Source organism: Diabrotica undecimpunctata, chromosome 9 (assembly GCF_040954645.1).
Source record: "Diabrotica undecimpunctata isolate CICGRU chromosome 9, icDiaUnde3, whole genome shotgun sequence".
NCBI lineage: Eukaryota > Metazoa > Arthropoda > Insecta > Coleoptera > Chrysomelidae > Diabrotica > Diabrotica undecimpunctata.
This window is the reverse complement of record NC_092811.1, coordinates 5,671,338-5,689,633: the sequence shown is the minus strand read 5'-3', so window position 1 is coordinate 5,689,633 and position 18,296 is coordinate 5,671,338. Positions and strand designations below refer to the sequence as shown.

General features: G+C 32.4%; 3 protein-coding genes and 1 long non-coding RNA gene across 4 annotated transcripts; 3 read left to right on the top strand and 1 right to left on the bottom strand.

Moving 5' to 3' along the window:
* The first annotated feature begins 214 nt into the window (after positions 1-214).
* On the top strand, positions 215-1,855 carry Rrp42 (exosome complex component Rrp42). Its single transcript, XM_072543550.1, has 5 exons — positions 215-368; positions 433-629; positions 687-852; positions 908-1,087; positions 1,577-1,855. Exons 1-5 carry the CDS (start codon positions 321-323, stop codon positions 1,835-1,837), a joined length of 852 nt encoding a protein of 283 aa, XP_072399651.1. The 5' UTR covers positions 215-320; the 3' UTR covers positions 1,838-1,855.
* Positions 1,856-4,392: 2,537 nt separating this feature from the next.
* On the top strand, positions 4,393-10,484 carry LOC140449450 (uncharacterized). Its single transcript, XM_072542626.1, has 3 exons — positions 4,393-4,551; positions 6,944-7,080; positions 10,143-10,484. The coding sequence occupies exons 1-3, from the start codon at positions 4,488-4,490 to the stop codon at positions 10,428-10,430; spliced, it is 489 nt and encodes a 162-aa protein (XP_072398727.1). The 5' UTR covers positions 4,393-4,487; the 3' UTR covers positions 10,431-10,484.
* A 4,792-nt stretch (positions 10,485-15,276) lies between these two features.
* On the bottom strand, positions 15,277-16,173 carry LOC140449448 (baculoviral IAP repeat-containing protein 5-like). The gene is made up of 3 exons (XM_072542625.1): positions 16,045-16,173; positions 15,885-15,983; positions 15,277-15,667 (listed from the first exon to the last, which is right to left on the bottom strand). The coding sequence occupies exons 1-3, from the start codon at positions 16,057-16,059 to the stop codon at positions 15,365-15,367; spliced, it is 417 nt and encodes a 138-aa protein (XP_072398726.1). The 5' UTR covers positions 16,060-16,173; the 3' UTR covers positions 15,277-15,364.
* Positions 16,174-16,966: 793 nt separating this feature from the next.
* Positions 16,967-17,951, top strand: LOC140449449 (uncharacterized). The gene is made up of 2 exons (XR_011951799.1): positions 16,967-17,247; positions 17,497-17,951. It is a non-coding gene; the product is annotated as an uncharacterized lncRNA (long non-coding RNA).
* The last annotated feature ends 345 nt before the right edge of the window (positions 17,952-18,296 follow it).

Sequence of the window (18,296 nt, the reverse complement as noted above, 5' to 3'; positions counted from 1 at the left end):
ACTCTTATTTTTGTAATTCCCTTGGATTTTAAAATTTTAATTTAAAAATCTTAAATTATATTCGATATATAGAAATATTACGAAATATATATTGTTAATATTATTATATATAAATAAATATATAGTATTATATTACGAAAACTAGTTCACATATATTTTTCTCGCGATTATTCAGCTACAAAAAAATCCAGGAAAATGCTGATGCGGAACAGAAATAGAAGAGAAGTAGAAGAGGTGTTGGAGTTGAGGAATATTAGAGGTTAGGTACAAAATAACATTTGTTTTTGAAAAATTTTATTTGATTAATTTATTTACCAATTATGTCTCTCTGCGAGGCTGAAAAAACATTCGTGCTACACGGAGTAGAGGTAAATAAGTATTCTTCTAACCAATAAAGCTTTTTTCTTTATCTGCGAAAATGTACATTTTCAGGAAAATTTTAGAGTAGATGGTAGAGAGCGGGAGGATTATAGGCCCATGGAATTAGAAACTGACATTATATCTCACGCATTTGGTTCGGCAAGGCTTAGGCTGGCAAATACTGACGTTCTAGTAGCTGTTAAGATTGAAGTTGATGTACCTTTTCCGGAGACACCTAATTTAGGAAAGTTGGAATTCTTTGTTGATTGGTAATTAGTTATATTCCGACAATCTAATGAATTCCTAATTAAGTATGGTATTTTTAGTTCAGCAAATGCTACACCAGATTTTGAAGGCAGAGGTGGCGAAGATCTTGCTATAGCTATTTCAAATACTTTAAGCTCCGCATACTCTTCTCCATTGGCATTTGATTTGAGGAAACTGTGCATTTTGAATGGACGAAAGTGCTGGAAGATATATGTTGATATTTTGGTAAGAATTTAAATTTGTTTACTAGTTTTTTTGTTACTAATTATATTATTTATAGATTTTGGAATGTGGAGGTAACTTGTTTGATGCTGTTTCACTAGCAGTCAAGGCCGCACTTTGGAACACACAAGTTCCCCTTGTTAAAAATGTTAATATTGATGGTAATAATGTAGAAATTAATGTCTCAGATGAACTGTATGACTGCAAAAGACTGGATGTCCAAAATGCACCTATTATGGTAAGTCATATTAAAATTTGTGGTTTTTCTTTTTCATTTAGATTTTTGTATTGTTTTTGGTCTCTTAATTACTATCAGAAATGTGTAAGATATAAAAATTTAAGTAAAAAAGTTTGTAAAGTATATTTTTTGTAGTTTGTAATTTCTGCAATGCATTTACTGTTATTTATCACTTTATAAAGTTTGTGTTTGGTTGGAAAGATTACTGCAGATTACTAGATCCATTCATGTAATCAATTGTTTAGTCCAATATTATTCTTATGTAGAAAAACAGATATTTAAATATTTCTACAACTGTTTCCATATGCGACTTTTCTCCATCAGTTAACTAACAGATTTTATTTCATTTGCAGCTAATTTTTAAGGATTTTAGCTCTAGAATGTCGAAATGATTCTAATTTTTACAAATCAAACAAAAAATTACAATATTTCTATATAATAATGTCTGTAATATGTTTCTTTGTTTATTTTTAAACTGTTTCTTTGCAGGTGACAGTTTGTAAGATAGGAGAAAAGTGTATAGTGGACCCTAACGCAGCTGAAGAGCAATGTTCGGTTGGTTCAGTGGTAGTAGCTGTTTCTGGCGATAAATTTAGCACAGTTTATCAAACTGGAACAGGATCTTTGCATCCCTCAACACTAATTGAAAGTTTGAAGTTAGGCTTGAGTGTAGCACAAAGATTGGATGAAGCTTTATGGAGGACTTTAGAAGAAGTCAAGCCAGATCAGGATATTGGATTTCTTAAATAAATTGATTATCTATATATACTTTTGTTTTTTATTTATTTCTAAGACTAAAATATATTTATATATACAGTATACTCCCTCTATAACGAACACGGTTATTACGAGGTTTCGCTTATAACGAGATACATTAGATGTCCCGTGAAATTTCTATTGAACTATAACCGTCTATAGCGAGGCAAATTTGGTTATAACGAGAGAAAATAAGATCCAAAAACGTGTTTTTTACGTTTTTGGTCGGGTCGTGGCTATAAATAAATACCTTTTCAAACAGCCCCTCAATAAACTTAACTGCAGCCCGCAATAAACTTTACAGTGAATAAATACAACTGTTTCACATCTTTAGAAAATATGATAGAATGATAGTGGACCATTTAAAGCAGTTAAAAATGACTTATGAATGAAAATGAGTTCTTAAAATTGCAGAAGCAATATTTTATGTTATCCTTGAAAATACGCTTTATAGATTATGTAGTTGGAGAAAAAAATATAAGTACAGATTTTTTGTTTTAACGTATATCATTGATAATAAAAGTAAACAACTTCTCACAAGTCATGGGAAAGTGTGGAGTTGGTGAGAGAACTGGAATTAGGGAAAGACTGGTTCAGTTTGTACACTACCAAAACATGCCTATTGCAAATACATTCTTTAAGAAAATTGACTTCATTTGAATCAACAAGATTGCTACAATAAAAGATGTCAGTGTAATAAATAAATTTCAAACAGGCAGTGACCATAGACAAATCAGAGCCAAAAATTATTTTAGATCTGAAACTAGAACGAATAAAATTAATCGCAAAACCAACTAACTGGTAAAAATATTAACAATCTAAAAGAAAACTGATATCACCACCAAAGGACAATTGATGAAAGATTATATGATCAAATTGACAGCTCTGAATTAATGGAAATCATCCTTGATAGTGCCAAAGAAATCAGAGGCCCGCAATAACAAAATGAACATAGCAAACTGTCTTATAAAACAAAAGTAATGCTAAAACAAAAAAGGGATATGAAAGTAAGTAGCAACATATGAAGAATACAATACACAGAACTTTGTAAGACAATAAAGAAGAGTATTAAGGAAAATGCAAGAAAGACTGGTAGAAAATGCAATCGAAAAAAAGAAAAGCATTAATCATTGGGAAGAAGCAAATCGTTGCTCTAACAAACGAAAACACCACATAATTCTCATTCATAAGAAAGGTAGCAAAGAGGTATCAAAAACTAGAGACCTATAAGTTTACTACTCAATCATATACAAGATATTTACAGAGATCATCAACAGATTAACAAATGCATTAGATGCTGTACTGCCAAGAGAGTAAGCTGGCTTAGTCAATGAGGACAAGACCAAGTACATGGTGGTGATGAATGTAGCAAAGAGGTATCAAAAACTAGAGACCTATAAGTTTACTACTCCATCATATACAAGATATTCACAAAGATCATCAACAGATTAACAAATGCATTAGATGCTGTACTGCCAAGAGAGTAAGCTGGCTTAGTCAATGAGGACAAGACCAAGTACATGGTGGTGATGAAGAACTCAAAACCAAGGGTTAGAGAAAATGTAACAATCAATGAATACAACTTTGAAGTCGCCAAAGAATTCAAGTACCTGGGAGCAATCATAACATCTGTAAATAAAATATGAAAAGGATGTGGCAGTCAGGATCATTGCAGGAAACAGGGCATATTACTCATTAATGACCGTACTTAAATCAAAAATACTCTCAATACCAGCAAAAATAAGAGTGTACAAAATAATAATTCGTCCCACAATAACGTATGGAAGCGAGACATGGACTCTGAACCAGCGGGAAACGACAAAATTACTGGTACGGGAAAGAAAGATACTGCGGACTATCTATGGGCCTTGCAGAGAAGAGACAACAGGAGAATGGAGAAGAAGACACAATGATGAACTCCAGACAGTATATGGAGATGAAAACATAGTACGCTACATTAAAGCAAACCGAATAAGATAGGCGGGCCACGTACTAAGATCGAGTGACGAAAGACTCCTGAACGCCACATTCTTTCTGGGAAAGGCCCGATTGCAGAAGGTCAGTTGGTCGCCCAAGAAAGAGATGGAAGGACGCAGTAGCCAGTGATCTACGCAAAATGGGAATAAAGCAATGGGAAATAGCTGCTCAGGACCGACAACAATGGAGGGAAATAGTAAACGCGGCCGCGACTCACATATAGTTGTAGAGTCAAATGATGATGATGATGACCTACCATGTGATAAGATAAGTATTCGCAGAACACAAATATAATATAGAAAATATGTATAACAAAGGCAAAATTATGATTTGCAGATCATCTAACACAACTCACCGATGAAGAATGGACTAAAGGATAAAAAATCTAGATCCCCGAAGGATAAAGAATGGCGATTAGAATATAATTAGATACATCTTACACAAAAGCGAATTTCCTGGAGGCTTTTATCAAGAACTATTTCTAATAAACAAAAATAAATTCTTTTGTGAAATCTCTACGAAATGAGTAAGTACTGATAAAAATATATCTTTCATTGATAAGTACTTATCAGTGATCAGTAAGATTTGTGGGTAATTGTTTTTTAAAATATCGTATTTGATATCAATTATTAATATTACTACGTTTAGAATAATATTACTAATAAAAATGGATCTAAAGTCGTACATTATTTTGTTTAGTATATTAGTGTTGTGTGTTAACAAATCCACAGGTAAGTTAATCATTATATTACTGAGAAACTTTTTACTTTAACGTTCTCCAGACATGTTTACCAAATAAATCTAATCCCTTATCTCAGGATTTAGTTTATTCGCGATCTATTTTTATAATACCTTTTTTATTGGTTCCTTCCACTATACTTTGTCTATAACCTTTTTAAACCTAGGTTTGTCGTCTTTTTTGACCTGTAAGGACCCCATTAAGATTTTGTCATGTTTTACTCTATCAAATGTCTTTTTGTAGTCGATGAAACAAATATATATATATATATATATATATATATATATATATATATATATATATATATATATATATATATATATATATATATATATATCACAGTTGACATCCCTGCACCTTTATATATTCTGTTATTTAAGTATCACTTTTAAAAACGTTTTAAGTAAGTGGCTCATTAGGTTAAATATTCTGTAGTCTTCGCATGTCTTGGCATTTAATTTTTTTGGTACAGTTACGAAGGTCGACAATGACCAGCTTTGGGGAATATTTCCAGTTACCTACATATATTTTGTGAAATATAGTCGTTATCCATTTAATTTCTTGTTTGTCCATAAGTTTTAGGAATTATGTATAAAATTTGTCAGGCCCTACAGCTTTCCCATCTTTAGTTTTTCTAATAGCTGCCGCGACTTCTTCAATTGTAATCGGGGGTACTGTTTGGTATTCTATGTCTTCAATGGCAATCTACCTTTCATCTGCAAATAAGGCTAACAAACAAAAAAGAAGTTTATTCAACAAAAATTTTTAAATGCTTCAATGTTTCCGTTCTTTCAATACAATCATTAAAACGATACACAAAAATACTAAATACACACACTATAACTGTCACTATTACTATTTTATTTCATATGTCTTTCTTTTTCCAGCTTCTGTTCTTTTCTTTCTTCTTTTTATTATGCTTATTCGCTCCGTGCGTGACTGACGCGACACCTACTGCCTTCATCTGACAGTTTTGGAGTCTACCAATTTTCAGGTTAAACATATAATATTAATGACATATGTTTGACATTGTTAAATACAGGCGAAATTGACAATTATTAATAATTAACTTTTTAACTATATTTTTTCAGTTTATGTACAAAATAAATGTAGTATTAAAAACTGGGTTTCTCAAAATTCATCATAATATATCTTTTTAAGCCCAAACGGAAAAGAAAAGTTAAAAATCTAGTACTGGCAAATCAAGTTTTTCACGTGAAAGAGCATATAATTAAAAACAGTAATAGTAAAAGTTATGATATAAAAGCTAAAGTCATCAGGCACTCTGCAGTTAGCTTGAAGCCTTATAAAACATCATTTAAGGTAAATTATTTAAATATTTCAATTGCATAAAAATGAGGTTACGTGATATTTCCTTTTTCATATTAATAGCACGGATCCATCTTTTTCTTTTCTCTAATTTATATGTAATCTTTGGGAACCTATAAAAACTACACTTACTATTTTTGCTATTATTAGCACAACTAAATACGCAACATGTATTTGCACACATTTTTGATAAAATTTATGTAAAAAGGTAGGGCCAATTGTGTCATATTTCGCCGCTACGCACGCTGGCATCGTTTCAAGGTACTCCTACCATGGTCACGCACGGAGCGAATACACTGCATCAAACAGAGTACATTTTTGATATTTGACACATTTACCAATCGCATTTGCATTTGTATTTTTTTGTGGAGAAGTGGAAATCTTCTAAAGACCATACCAGGTGAATCTTGTCTGGCGTTATTTGGATTCAGAGTAGATGGAGTATATCTATCTACTTAAGAAGTATTCTCTCACTATGTTTTGGAGGTATGGGGATAATTCCAATTTCTCCAGTATTTCACTTATAACTCTCCAGCTCGAGCAGTTAAAGGAATTTTTTATGACAGTTCATTCCGTGATCCGACTGACTGCGTCTATTGCTGATTTCCCTTTCTTAAACCCATACCGAGCCGCAAGCCCTTATCTCTTGCCGTACTGCTCCACCATAGGCCGATCAGACACCAGCATATTATAGTCTAAGCCACAGATTCATCTAGAATTTTAAACTGCTGCGTTAGCCGTTTTTATTTTTCTGTACACCGAGCTGGAGCTCGAACCCACATCCACTGAACCATTCGAGAGTGAAGCGAATGAGAATCGGCCACCTAGCCCGCTTGGCTATCTGACCGACTTTTTTTTCGAACCATTATTTCGAACTTAATTCAAATGTTTAATGGACGTTACTCCCACATTTCGTTCTTTGACTCTATATTAAGTTTGTCTCAATGAAAGTTCTACTAAATTACAATTTATTTATTATCGAACCCTGTCATAAAATGTTTTATTAAATTTTCTTAACGTTAGAATTTGTTTTAATCAGATGTAACTATTTTCAGCTTTTCTGAAATGTTATGCGTGTTCTGCGACTGAGGACGATGCAGATACACACTGTTTAGATGATCCTGGATCAAAAGACACAGATATACTAGAATGCGACAAAAAATACTGCTATGTAGTGAGACAGGACTACAAGGTGAGTATAATTACACCCACTGCCGTGTGGCTAGGTTGATTTTAAGGCAGCAAATGAAAAATTATATGGATTGACACTCCGATGGTATTTCTTAATCTTAAGAAAGCGTATGATAGGATAATTAGAGAGATTCTGTGATGAATACTCAATAATAAAATTGAATATGTGATATTGTATGATGGAGACAACTAGAACAGATGTGTTGGTGATTAATTTCAGGCGAAACTAGGATTACATCAGTCTTCAGATTGCTTTATCATTCAGCTTATAAATTTGTCCACTTCTAGACTTAAGCTTTCCTCGAATGTTTTCATATCTCTCTATTCTGTGCACTTTGACTTTGCATCAAGTTTGTATACGCCGAAATCGTCAGTCCACCTTGTTAAAGGACTTGTGCCCTAGTCCATTCGTCAGATTGATCTCTAAAAATGAAAAGTTTACTACAACTGGTCAATGAAAGTGACCAATTTTATTGATCTCACGAGAATGGTAAAAAATGGCAAAAATCGCGCCACGTTAATTTATTTAACACCTTTATAAAAACTAAGTTCATTCTCGGCAAAATACAAAAACTGCATACGAAAGCTGCACTCTTTGTCTTTAAAACGAATCTTAATTTTTGACGATAGGACATTTGTATCAAAAGATATCGAGTTTTTACCGTCCAGCTGATAAAAACTTTAATGAACATTGATTTCGCGTGCGTAACTGACATTCAAATTCGACGGTGGCTTCAAGCGTTGTTTCTAAGAGAACAGTTCATTCTACACAAAAAATGCTTATAACCATTTTTGTTTAAAATTATCTCAGCTACATTTTTTATTTAAAACATTTTTTCTAAGGTGTACAGATTCTTGGTAAATCGATTTTTTCAAGTTTTTACCCCCCTGCGAGGGGGTTTTAGGGAGAAGCCCGGGGGTAAAAGTGGTAAACTTTTTTGCATCTTTTTTGGAATCCCAAAATTAATATTCTCTGCAAAATTCAGCTTGTTCGTATGATTTTTAGGCTTCAACTTTCTGACGATCGTTATCTTATGATAAAATCATCATCATCAATCTTAGGTACAATCTTATTTACTTTATACACCACCAATATTGGTACCTCCTTGAATACCTGTAAATTTCATCTCTATGCAGATGATACACAAATTTACCACTCATTTTACCCGGTTGACAGAGCAAGTGCTATTGAGATTGTTAATCAAGATATTAAATCATTGATTGCTTGGGCAAGAAATCATGCATTAAATATAAACTCTAAAAAAACTAATCTGGTGGTTTTTGGTCCAAACAGGGTGTGTTTGGAAATGAGTAACATCATTGAAATAGTTGTTAATAATGAAATCATTAAACCTGTAACTAGTGCAAAAAATTTAGGTTTAACTTTAGATAATCACCTCAAATTTACAAAACATATTAACACCTGTGTGAGTAAAGCATTTCTCAGTCTAAGAACAATTTACCATAATCGCCGCTATCTGTCATACAAAGTAAAAAGAATATTGTGCGAAAGTCTGGTACTATCAAAATTTAACTATGGAGATGTTGTGTATGGGCCTTGTATTAGTTCAGATGACAGGAGAAGAATTCAGGTGGTTCAAAATTCGTGTCTTCGTCTGATCTGTGGTGTAAGAAGACACCAGCCTATTTCTCACAAATTAAAACATGTTAAATGGTTGAACATGGAAAAGAGAAGATTTCTACATGCTGCTTGTCTTTTCCACAAAATTATCAAAAATTCTCTACCAGCATATCTTTTTAAAAAAATTATATACAGAACTGACATACATAATGTTAATACAAGATATAAAAATACAATTACAGCTCCGCCACATCGTACAGAACAATTCAAAAATTCATTTACATATCAAATATCGAAAGTATATAATGGATTAGCTAAAGAATTAAAATTAAAATCGATTTTATCTTTTAAGAAATCTCTTAAATCTAAATTGCTAAGTGAGTAACACATGTGCAACTATTTGATGACCTGTTATGAAGTATGTATAAACTGTGTGATAGTTTTTGGACAATATTTAAATGTTAAATGTTTCTATTGGTTATGGTTTTTAATTGATTGTTACATAACATGCAAAAAAATATATTATATTTTTTTTCTCTCTTGCTTAAGATGAAAAGCAGAGGTACTGATTTCTTGAAATCAGCACCAACTGATCTTCGGCGTTTTTTCTTTCTTATTGTATTTTATGCATATTCTATAATTTATATATTTTGTGTATTGTATGAATTTGAAGGAAAAATAAAGACCTTTATTATTATTATTATTAAATATTTTTGTATCTTCTTCTTAAAGTGCCCTCTCCTCAATGGAGGTTGGCTACTACAATTTTAAACTCTTCTCTATCTTCAGCTGTTCAAAATTTAGCCCTGTCCATTGTCGGATGTTTCTGAGCCACGATAGTCTTTTCCTTCCGAGGCCTCTCTTTCCCTCGATTTTTCCTTTCACTATAAGTTGGAACTTGGATATTGGTACTTATTATTTCTCAGTATGTGGCCTAGGTATGATGTTTTTCTAACTTTTACTGTGTTAACAGCACTTCTTCGTTTGAGGTATGCGATATCCATGAAATTTTGAGTATTCTCCGGTAGATCCACATTTCAAAGGCCTCCAATTTATTTACGGTTGATTTGTTAAGGGTCCACGTTTCAACTGCATATAGAAGAGTCGACCAGACGTAGCATTCTGATAAACATAGTCGAATTTCGAGTTTTATTCGAGAATCACAAAGCAGTTTTTTTATTTTTTCGAAAGATTTTCTGGCCTGTTCTATTCTCGATCTTATTTCTAGATCAGGATTTAGGCTGCTATCGATCCAACATCCCAGGTACTTAAATCTATTGACCTGTTCTAAAATGTGCCCATTTATTGTGCAAGGTTGAGGTACGTTTTGGTTTTTTCGGATTGACATCACTTTGGTTTTTTTAATGTTTATTTTCATACCAAATTGCTCACAGACCTGTATACTTTTGTATACTTACTTCTAATACCTACCAACTTTTCTCTTATCATTAGATTGTACTAAAACACTGTTAACTTTGTAGGATCCTAGAAACAAGCTCCAATCGATAACAAGAACTTGCCTCGACAAACCAACGTACTCAAATAAAATCATTGAAGATGCTACTCATAGAACCTACTATAGGGCTTGTAAGTCCGATTTGTGCAACGGCGGTAATGGCCATACTGATGAAAGCACCGGAGAAGAGGGAGCATTCGGAGATAAAGGAACTATTTACGTTCCGGGAACTGGTTCAAATAATTCCGGCAAAGTTAAAGTATTTTTAAGTGTTAACGTTGTATTGTTGGTCGTGCTGTGTTTTATAAGATAATTTAAGTAGAGGGATTTAATGTTAATAAATTAGACTTATTATTTATATTATAAATTTTGTTTAATTGCATTCATTTGGAGGAGTAGCATTAATAATGAGTTAAAAAGAGGAGATACAGTGGCGGATCCAAGGGTGAGGGTCACGGGGGTAATGACCCCCCCCCCAAACAAAATTAAATATCAATCAAATAATCCTAAAAAAATAATTTAAAACCCATCTACCCTATAAGCAGCAGCAAACCAAGACTTGAAATGATTCAAACTCATTTATTCTAGGGGTAAGTGTAGAATTATGTGGAAGCCTTTTTACATTGCTCTTTAAAAAAATCAATAATTCTGAATACAGTAATACCTCGACTAACGCTACCCTAACTTGCGCGATTTTCAAACTTTGTCAATTGCTCAATTGAGTGCCAGAGAATTGTTCGATTATCGATGAGATAGAATTACCGCCCACACATTATTTCACATTCAATGTAGATGACATTACTTTTCACACCAAATCAGCACATTTTTATTTTGTATTAGGTATTTCTATTCTTCAGTTTTTTCTAGGAATTGGTTGTTTGTAATTTGAATATGTATTATAATTGTTGAGACTGTGTGCTATATTTTATAATTTCTCTACAATAAATAATAACAAAGTGAATTGTGTTGCATTAGCTCTGTCTGATACGTTAGTGAATACAAATAAAGGAACTGGGAGCTGCTGTCTAAGGTATTTGTGAAACTCTTTGAGTTGAAAGGCATAAAGATCATCTTCAGTTCCAGGGCGAACCAATCATCAAAATATACAACGATCTCCAAACAATTTCTACGTGGAAGGACAGTAAAATGTCAGCTGATGCATTTTCATTAATGCAAACTATTAGGAGCCCAGAATTTCTTATTTCAGTAGTTTATCTCAGTGATTTTTTAGGTACAACTGTATCACTTAGTCGTCTTCTTCAATCACCAAAATTAGATTTGGAGAAGGCTACTGAGGCCATAGAGGACACTAAATGCATTCTTCAAAATAAAAGATCAAATGCTGAATCTGTTTTTAGCAAACTTTACTATAAAGTAAAGGAAATAGCTGTACAACTAGACATTGAATTGAAGATGCCTCGTATAGTTTCTCGTCAAAAACAAGCTGCTAACTCTTACGAAAAATGTTTCCGAAGATCTATTTATTTACCCCTTTTAGACAATATTTTAACTGATTTAGAAGAACCACTTTCACCGAAAGTTATGAATCTATTTAATCTTCGAGTTATTTTGCCTAAAACTGATAACACACCAGAAGATAAAGTTGCATTAAGAAAAAAATGTTGACACCTTCCAGGATATTATTGGACCATCTACTGCATATTCCACAGTAGAACAAGAGTTTTCACTTTGGATTCAAAAGTGGAAAAGAGTCGTGCAAAATAATGGAAAACTTAGCGATATTCATATGTATCCAAATATCAGAATATTTCTGCAAATATTAATTATACTGCCAGTCAGTGTAACAGCAGAGCGTAATTTTTCTAGGCTTAAGCTTCTAAAGACTTGGCTTAGAAATAGAACTTCGGGGGAAAGTTAACTGGTTTAGCACTCATCAATGTGCATCCTGAAATTTCTCTAGATGTTGATGCAATCATAGAGCGATTTGCTAAATCGGATAGGCGAAAATAATACATTTTATAAAATTATATATTTACTTATCTCATTCTTACAGTATTTTTAATCACTGAACTTTTATTTACCACTCGTTGCCGGCTGTTGTTGTAGCCTAATAATAGAAATAACTATTCTTAAATTATATTATGTTTTTTGTTGAATAAATTAATTTAAATAAAATGCTGTTTACATTTCTTCTTAAGGTTCCTTCTTCATTACGGAAAGGTGGCATAACTACAGCAAATTGCTCTCTATCTTGAGCTGTTCTTAGTATCAAATGTGTGTCCATGCCTGTCCAGTCTCTTACATTCTTCAGCCAGCTCGTTCTGGACCTCTTTTTCCTTCTACTTTCCCTTCCATTATAAGTCGTAGAAAGTTATATTTTTCTCCTCTGTAAATATGTCCTAGATAACTCGTTTTTGTGTTTTTTACAATCTTTAGTTCTCTCTCAGTCCTCATTCTTCTCAACACCTCGTTGTTGGTCACATGCTCTGTCCACGAAATCTTCAGCATCCTTCGAACATTTCAAAGTTCGAAGGATGTTTCAAATGTTTAATACATTCATTAAAATGTTTACACTTACATTGAGTAAGTGTATTGCAGTGTTGCAAGTTTAAGACCCCTTCTTTGCACCCGTACGGTATTTGGGTTTTAATAACTTCTCATTGGTTTAATATATCACTTAAAATAACCCTCAAGACTCATGACCCCCCTGACAAAAATTCCTGGATCTGCCACTGAGGAGGTAGGTAGGTATATGTAGTGTTGATAAACACTCATCAAACTCTCAATAAACATATATTTTATACTCAGATAAGAAAAGGTACATCCAAGATGAATGCTGGTTTTCAGAGTTAGACAGCTGGTGTGTACATAATCCTTCGTATTAAGGCTAAAATGCACCAGCGCACTGGTAGTCTGACTCAGACTTTTACCGGAATGAACGTTTTATTCTGGTTTCAGGCACTTGACGCTGATGAGTGTTAAATATATATATAATGAAGTTAAAAATATATATAATGTACATATAAACCTACCAAAAAATAGTGTTTACTTACTTCAATGTGACAACAATCTCTCTTATGGAAGAATAGAGTTTTGTGGTAGGTAATTCGCCATGTTCTTTCTAAGTCTATTTAATTTGTGACAAAATAAAATAAAAGGTGTGTGGATTCATTCTGAAATATTCGAAAAATTGGTTTTCTTCTGCAAGTAATTGAGGAAAAAGGTGCCTGTACTTCCAGTAAATATGTCTTAACTTAAAATTGGATGTGTTTCCCTCCTGATTGGTTTTAACTTTGTCGCAAAAAAGTTGATAATAAAAAGCTTTTCTTACACAAAACTCAACAAAGACTGCATTGCTCTAGTCAGGGAGCTTTATTGGGGGTAAAGATGTAGATGTTAAAAATTGTAGATGAAAATAGATAGATAAACAATAGATATATATGTAGATGACAAAATGTAGAGGTTTGACCAAGAAAGACACTAAATACAGCTAAACAGTAAAACAAAATGGGCGTCCCAATAAGTTTTAACCTCAAACTTATGATGGAACTCAAGAATAAATATACTAAACAAACATTAGCCTCAAAAACATCAGAAAAACACATGTCAGAAAACATATCAGCAAATTATGGACAAAAAACTATAAGAATTGACATATCTAACCATAATCTGCAAGAAAAGGTTATATATTCAATAAAATACTTTAGATAGAAGAATTATTACATCATCTTCTATAACAAAATTCAAATAATTTATATCATCTCTACTCAAAAATAAAATAATATGTCTCAAAAAAATAATGTTTATTTAACTTTCAAAAACAAACATGACATAACAAGTTTTCTCTTTCCTGCTGTCACCCACTATGTAGAAGATGCTCTAAAAGCGAAAGTACTTGAGCAAGATTTGAGTTAAGAGGTATACATGAAAAATGTGTTGAATATAACATACCTATTTACAACTTGTATATCGATTTCAAACAGGCGTTTGATGGAGTAGATCGACAAAAGATGTTAAAGCAACTATCTATGTTAGGGATACCCAATAAGTTGGTTAAACTTATACGAATGACTCTGGAGGGTTCCAAAGCTATGGTGAGAATAGATGGAGATATGACGCAGGCCTTTGATATTGAAAATGGAGTTAGACAAGGGGATGCCTTATCAACAACACTTTTTAATCTAACTTTAGAAGCTGTTGTTAGAAAACTGGATATAAACGGCTGTATTAATACAAGATCTATGCAAATATGCGCATATGCGGATGATGTTGCCATAATAAGCTGCAACAAAAGTGTATTAAGTGAAAAAGTTATAGAACTGAAACGAGAAGCTGCTACGTTTGGTCTATATATAAATGAAAGCAAAACAAAATATATGGAGTGCACAAAATCGAATGAACCTGAGAATCTGAAGGTAGACAACCATACCTACAAATATGCCTCCACTTTTCCCTACCTAGGTTCAATAATAAATGACAACAACATCAGTCAAGAAATACAAGCACGGATTCTTAGCGGTAATAAGTGCTTTTATGCATACAAAGACTTAATGAAAAGTGAGTTACTGAATCGTGAGTCTAAGCTGAGAATCTACAAAACAGTAATTAGACCAGTGGTCACATATGGATGTGAAACGTGGACCCTCTCAACCACTGATGAAAATCAACTGAGAATATTTGAGCGCAAAATACTAAGGAAGATATTTGGACCAACCCAATGCAGCGATGGTTCGTGGAGAATTAAAATGAATCACGAGCTGGATGAACTAATGCAGAGCGCAGATATTGTCAGATTTGTAAAGTCACAAAGACTAAACTGGCTTGGTCACCTAGAAAGAATGCCAGATAATCAAGCTGTAAAAGTAGTCCAGAGATGGAAGCCCCAAGGAAACAGAACAAGAGGAAGGCCCCGTAAAAGATGGATAGACGACGGAGAGAGGGATCTTAAAACCATGAACATCAGGCAGTGGCGAAGGAAAGTATCCGACAGGGCAGAATGGAAGAACATTGTTAAGCAGGCCAAGACTCACAAAGGGTTGTAGCGCCATTAGAAGAAGAGGAAGAACTTGAGCAAGATTGAATAAAGAACTGTGCTTGATATCTACCTTTTATTTGATTAAAGTTAAAATATATTATATTTTCTTACCTGCTAGACAATTGTCAAAAATGGTTTAGCTAATACCAAATAAATTCCTTAATAGTAAAAATAGTTTATTATTATTATTGAACAAATTATTGAAAATATGGTAGTTTTAACTAGATAATAACAGCATATAAGTCAACTAATTATTTTTTTAATCGAGTTTCTACTTTCTTTACAAGGCTAGATAACTCAGAAATCTCTTTTTCTTTATAGTGATTTACAATTTTGTTCAGCAACTCATGTCTTAGGTCAATGAATTGTTTTAAAGTAATATTGGCTTGTGCTTTTTGAATTTTTGCAAATGAACAGTTAGGTGCATGCTTTAGATGTTCCTTCCAAGGATTGTCTGTTTCTTCCCAACCGTCCAGATTTTTCCAACAGAAGAAACACCTTACAGCATCTGGTTCTTGTTTACTGCCAATGAAAATAAATCCTGCTTCTGCCATCTAAAAACAATAATAAAAAGATAAACCATATAATCACTTATAAAAAAATAAGACACTGTGTATATTAGTTTATGGCACCACAACTTATAATGCACTTGTGACAAAACCCACATGAATCAAATTAGATGCATATTGAACATATTGCAGAAAATATTGTTCATAATCAGGATGAACATGAAATCAAATATAAAAAACAAAAAGGTCTATCCATGCTTACTTTATCAACACTGCAAGGCTTATTTTTGTTGAAAACCCAACTTTTGTAAGTTTTAAGTCGATTTTCCTCATTTAAATATGGTAAATATTCTTCAATAGCCTGCAAAAAGTTTGTTAACATTTAATTATAAGAATTTAAGCATTTAATTTAAAATACCTACCCCTGTCAAACTCATTTTGTTGTAAAAGACCAAAATTAAATTGATGTTGAACTTATCTATTAACTGTAAACAAAAAACGTTAAGATTTTGAATATTTGTCAATTGTAAATGTCATATGTGTCATGTGTGGCATATGATATGAGGCATGTTTTTGAGATAAATCGTCAGCATTGGAAGTTAAAAAATAGATAAATTTTATTCAAGTAAGTAGGAAAACATATACTCTTAGGTTGTAAAATATCTAAAAAATAATTTTAGTATATAAAATTCGACGAAAAACCAATCAATTATATTTATTTTGTCAATTATGTCATAATCGACTTCATTCCCAGGCCGGAACATTAGACCTAGACATCTTTGTCAATCGTACTTTCAAAGAGCGGAAATAATATAATGTTAAAGACTTAAATTTAATTGAATAAGTAAAAAGTAGAGTTTGTTTTCTTAAAAAAAATTGCGGTAAATCTTTCCGTAAATCTATACTACAGAACTGGAGATAAAAAGAACAAGATTGGACCAATTAAAATTTTTTCATACATCAGTTCACATGGGGACAAATAGTTTGACACTTGTAGTCACAAAACACAGAATAAATAGACCCCCATAGTGTTTTTTATGTACTATCATTGGTACCATGGTAAAACAAATCTAACCTTGACCACAAGTGCACAGTATATACCACAATTAGTAGTGTAACTAAAATAGCAGAAGTGAGGAGAGTGAGTTGCGCGGGCCCAGCCGGTAACGGCGCTACTAGTCACGTTAGGTGGAAGCAAGAGGCGTATGACGTTGACGTAAGTGCTGTTGCCAGGGTTTCACTAGTTGTGCATATTTACCCAAATAATGATTATACTATACAATGTTTAAAAAAAAAACAAAGATTGTAGCAAATTCTACTAAAATCACAAATTACATTTTCAATAACTTATTTCTAAAGAATTTTGAGTATCCACCGAAAAAAAAATGTGATATTCCGTTAGTGGCAACATTGTAATCCACGTCTTTGCAAATTGCAAATGGCGGTATAAAAATATTGTATCCCAAATTTTAGAAATAGGAGATAAAATCAGTATACATCAATTTTTATAGAGCTAATAAACATTGCGAAAAGTGAAGAAGGTACAATACAAAGCAAAAGATTATTTTTTTAGACGGGTGAGAAGAACATTCTGAATATTAGAAGTTTATTTTTACAAGCCCCAGGTAAGAACAGCACATATTTATACTAAACATGACTAAACTTTTGTTAGTAAATACAAACTCAATACTATTTTGTACATTTTGCTTCTGTAGTTAAATTACCTTTAAATCTTAACCAATATGAATTTCTTATTTATATTCTATATATATTTTAAAATCTTTAAAACTCAACTCTTATAATTGCATCCTAAAAGTTGCCTTATTTTATAGAAAAAGTCATACATTGTTAATTTTAATATTTCATTATTATAGATTTTCATGGACCTTATGAGCAATAGTTACATGCTAATTTGTGATGATCCTGAAGAGCAGACCACAGAAATGCTAGAGTTTACACTTTATTATCTAAAGATAGTCCTTTTAAGAAAGAATATTTTATTAGAAGGTCTGGAGCTTAAACCAGTAGGTACTAATGAATATAGAGGCATCTTTATTTGTTTATTAATAGGAAGATCTCTAACACCATGGGAAGATTAAATGAAGATTGGTGGAAAAATCCATAAAGTTCTCCATCTAGTAGTAATCGGGTACAGGATCGCAGCTCGCAGCCAATGGGGACAGCGGACAGCTATATTCTTTGAGCAAGCTAACAATATTTAGAGTGTCCCCACTCACACCCTGACAAGGGTTTAAGGAATGAGGAGGAGGAGGATATTTGTTGCCAATACTTTACCAAAGAAAATTATACAAATAAACAAGTGTCAAGATGTCTGTGTTTTATTCTGTTGTTTTCAGGACTTTGGTTTGTTAATGTAATGGAAAACAGATATGACCATAAAATAATAAATAAAAACTTTCCTGTACAATAATATATATCCTATCCCTGTCTGATATGTTATACATTTATATATAAAAATGTGTAAGTGTATACTATATTTTTGGACAGAGAGAATATATTTTTTTTCATAGAATAAGTTTTTATTTTAGGACTATTTTCAATTAAAAGTATACTTTTCTAATTTTGCCGCCTAAAATACAGAGCATATTTTTTTAATTTGTCGCCTAAAATTCAGAACTTATGTTTTAAATTTTCCGCCACATGAAATTAGTTT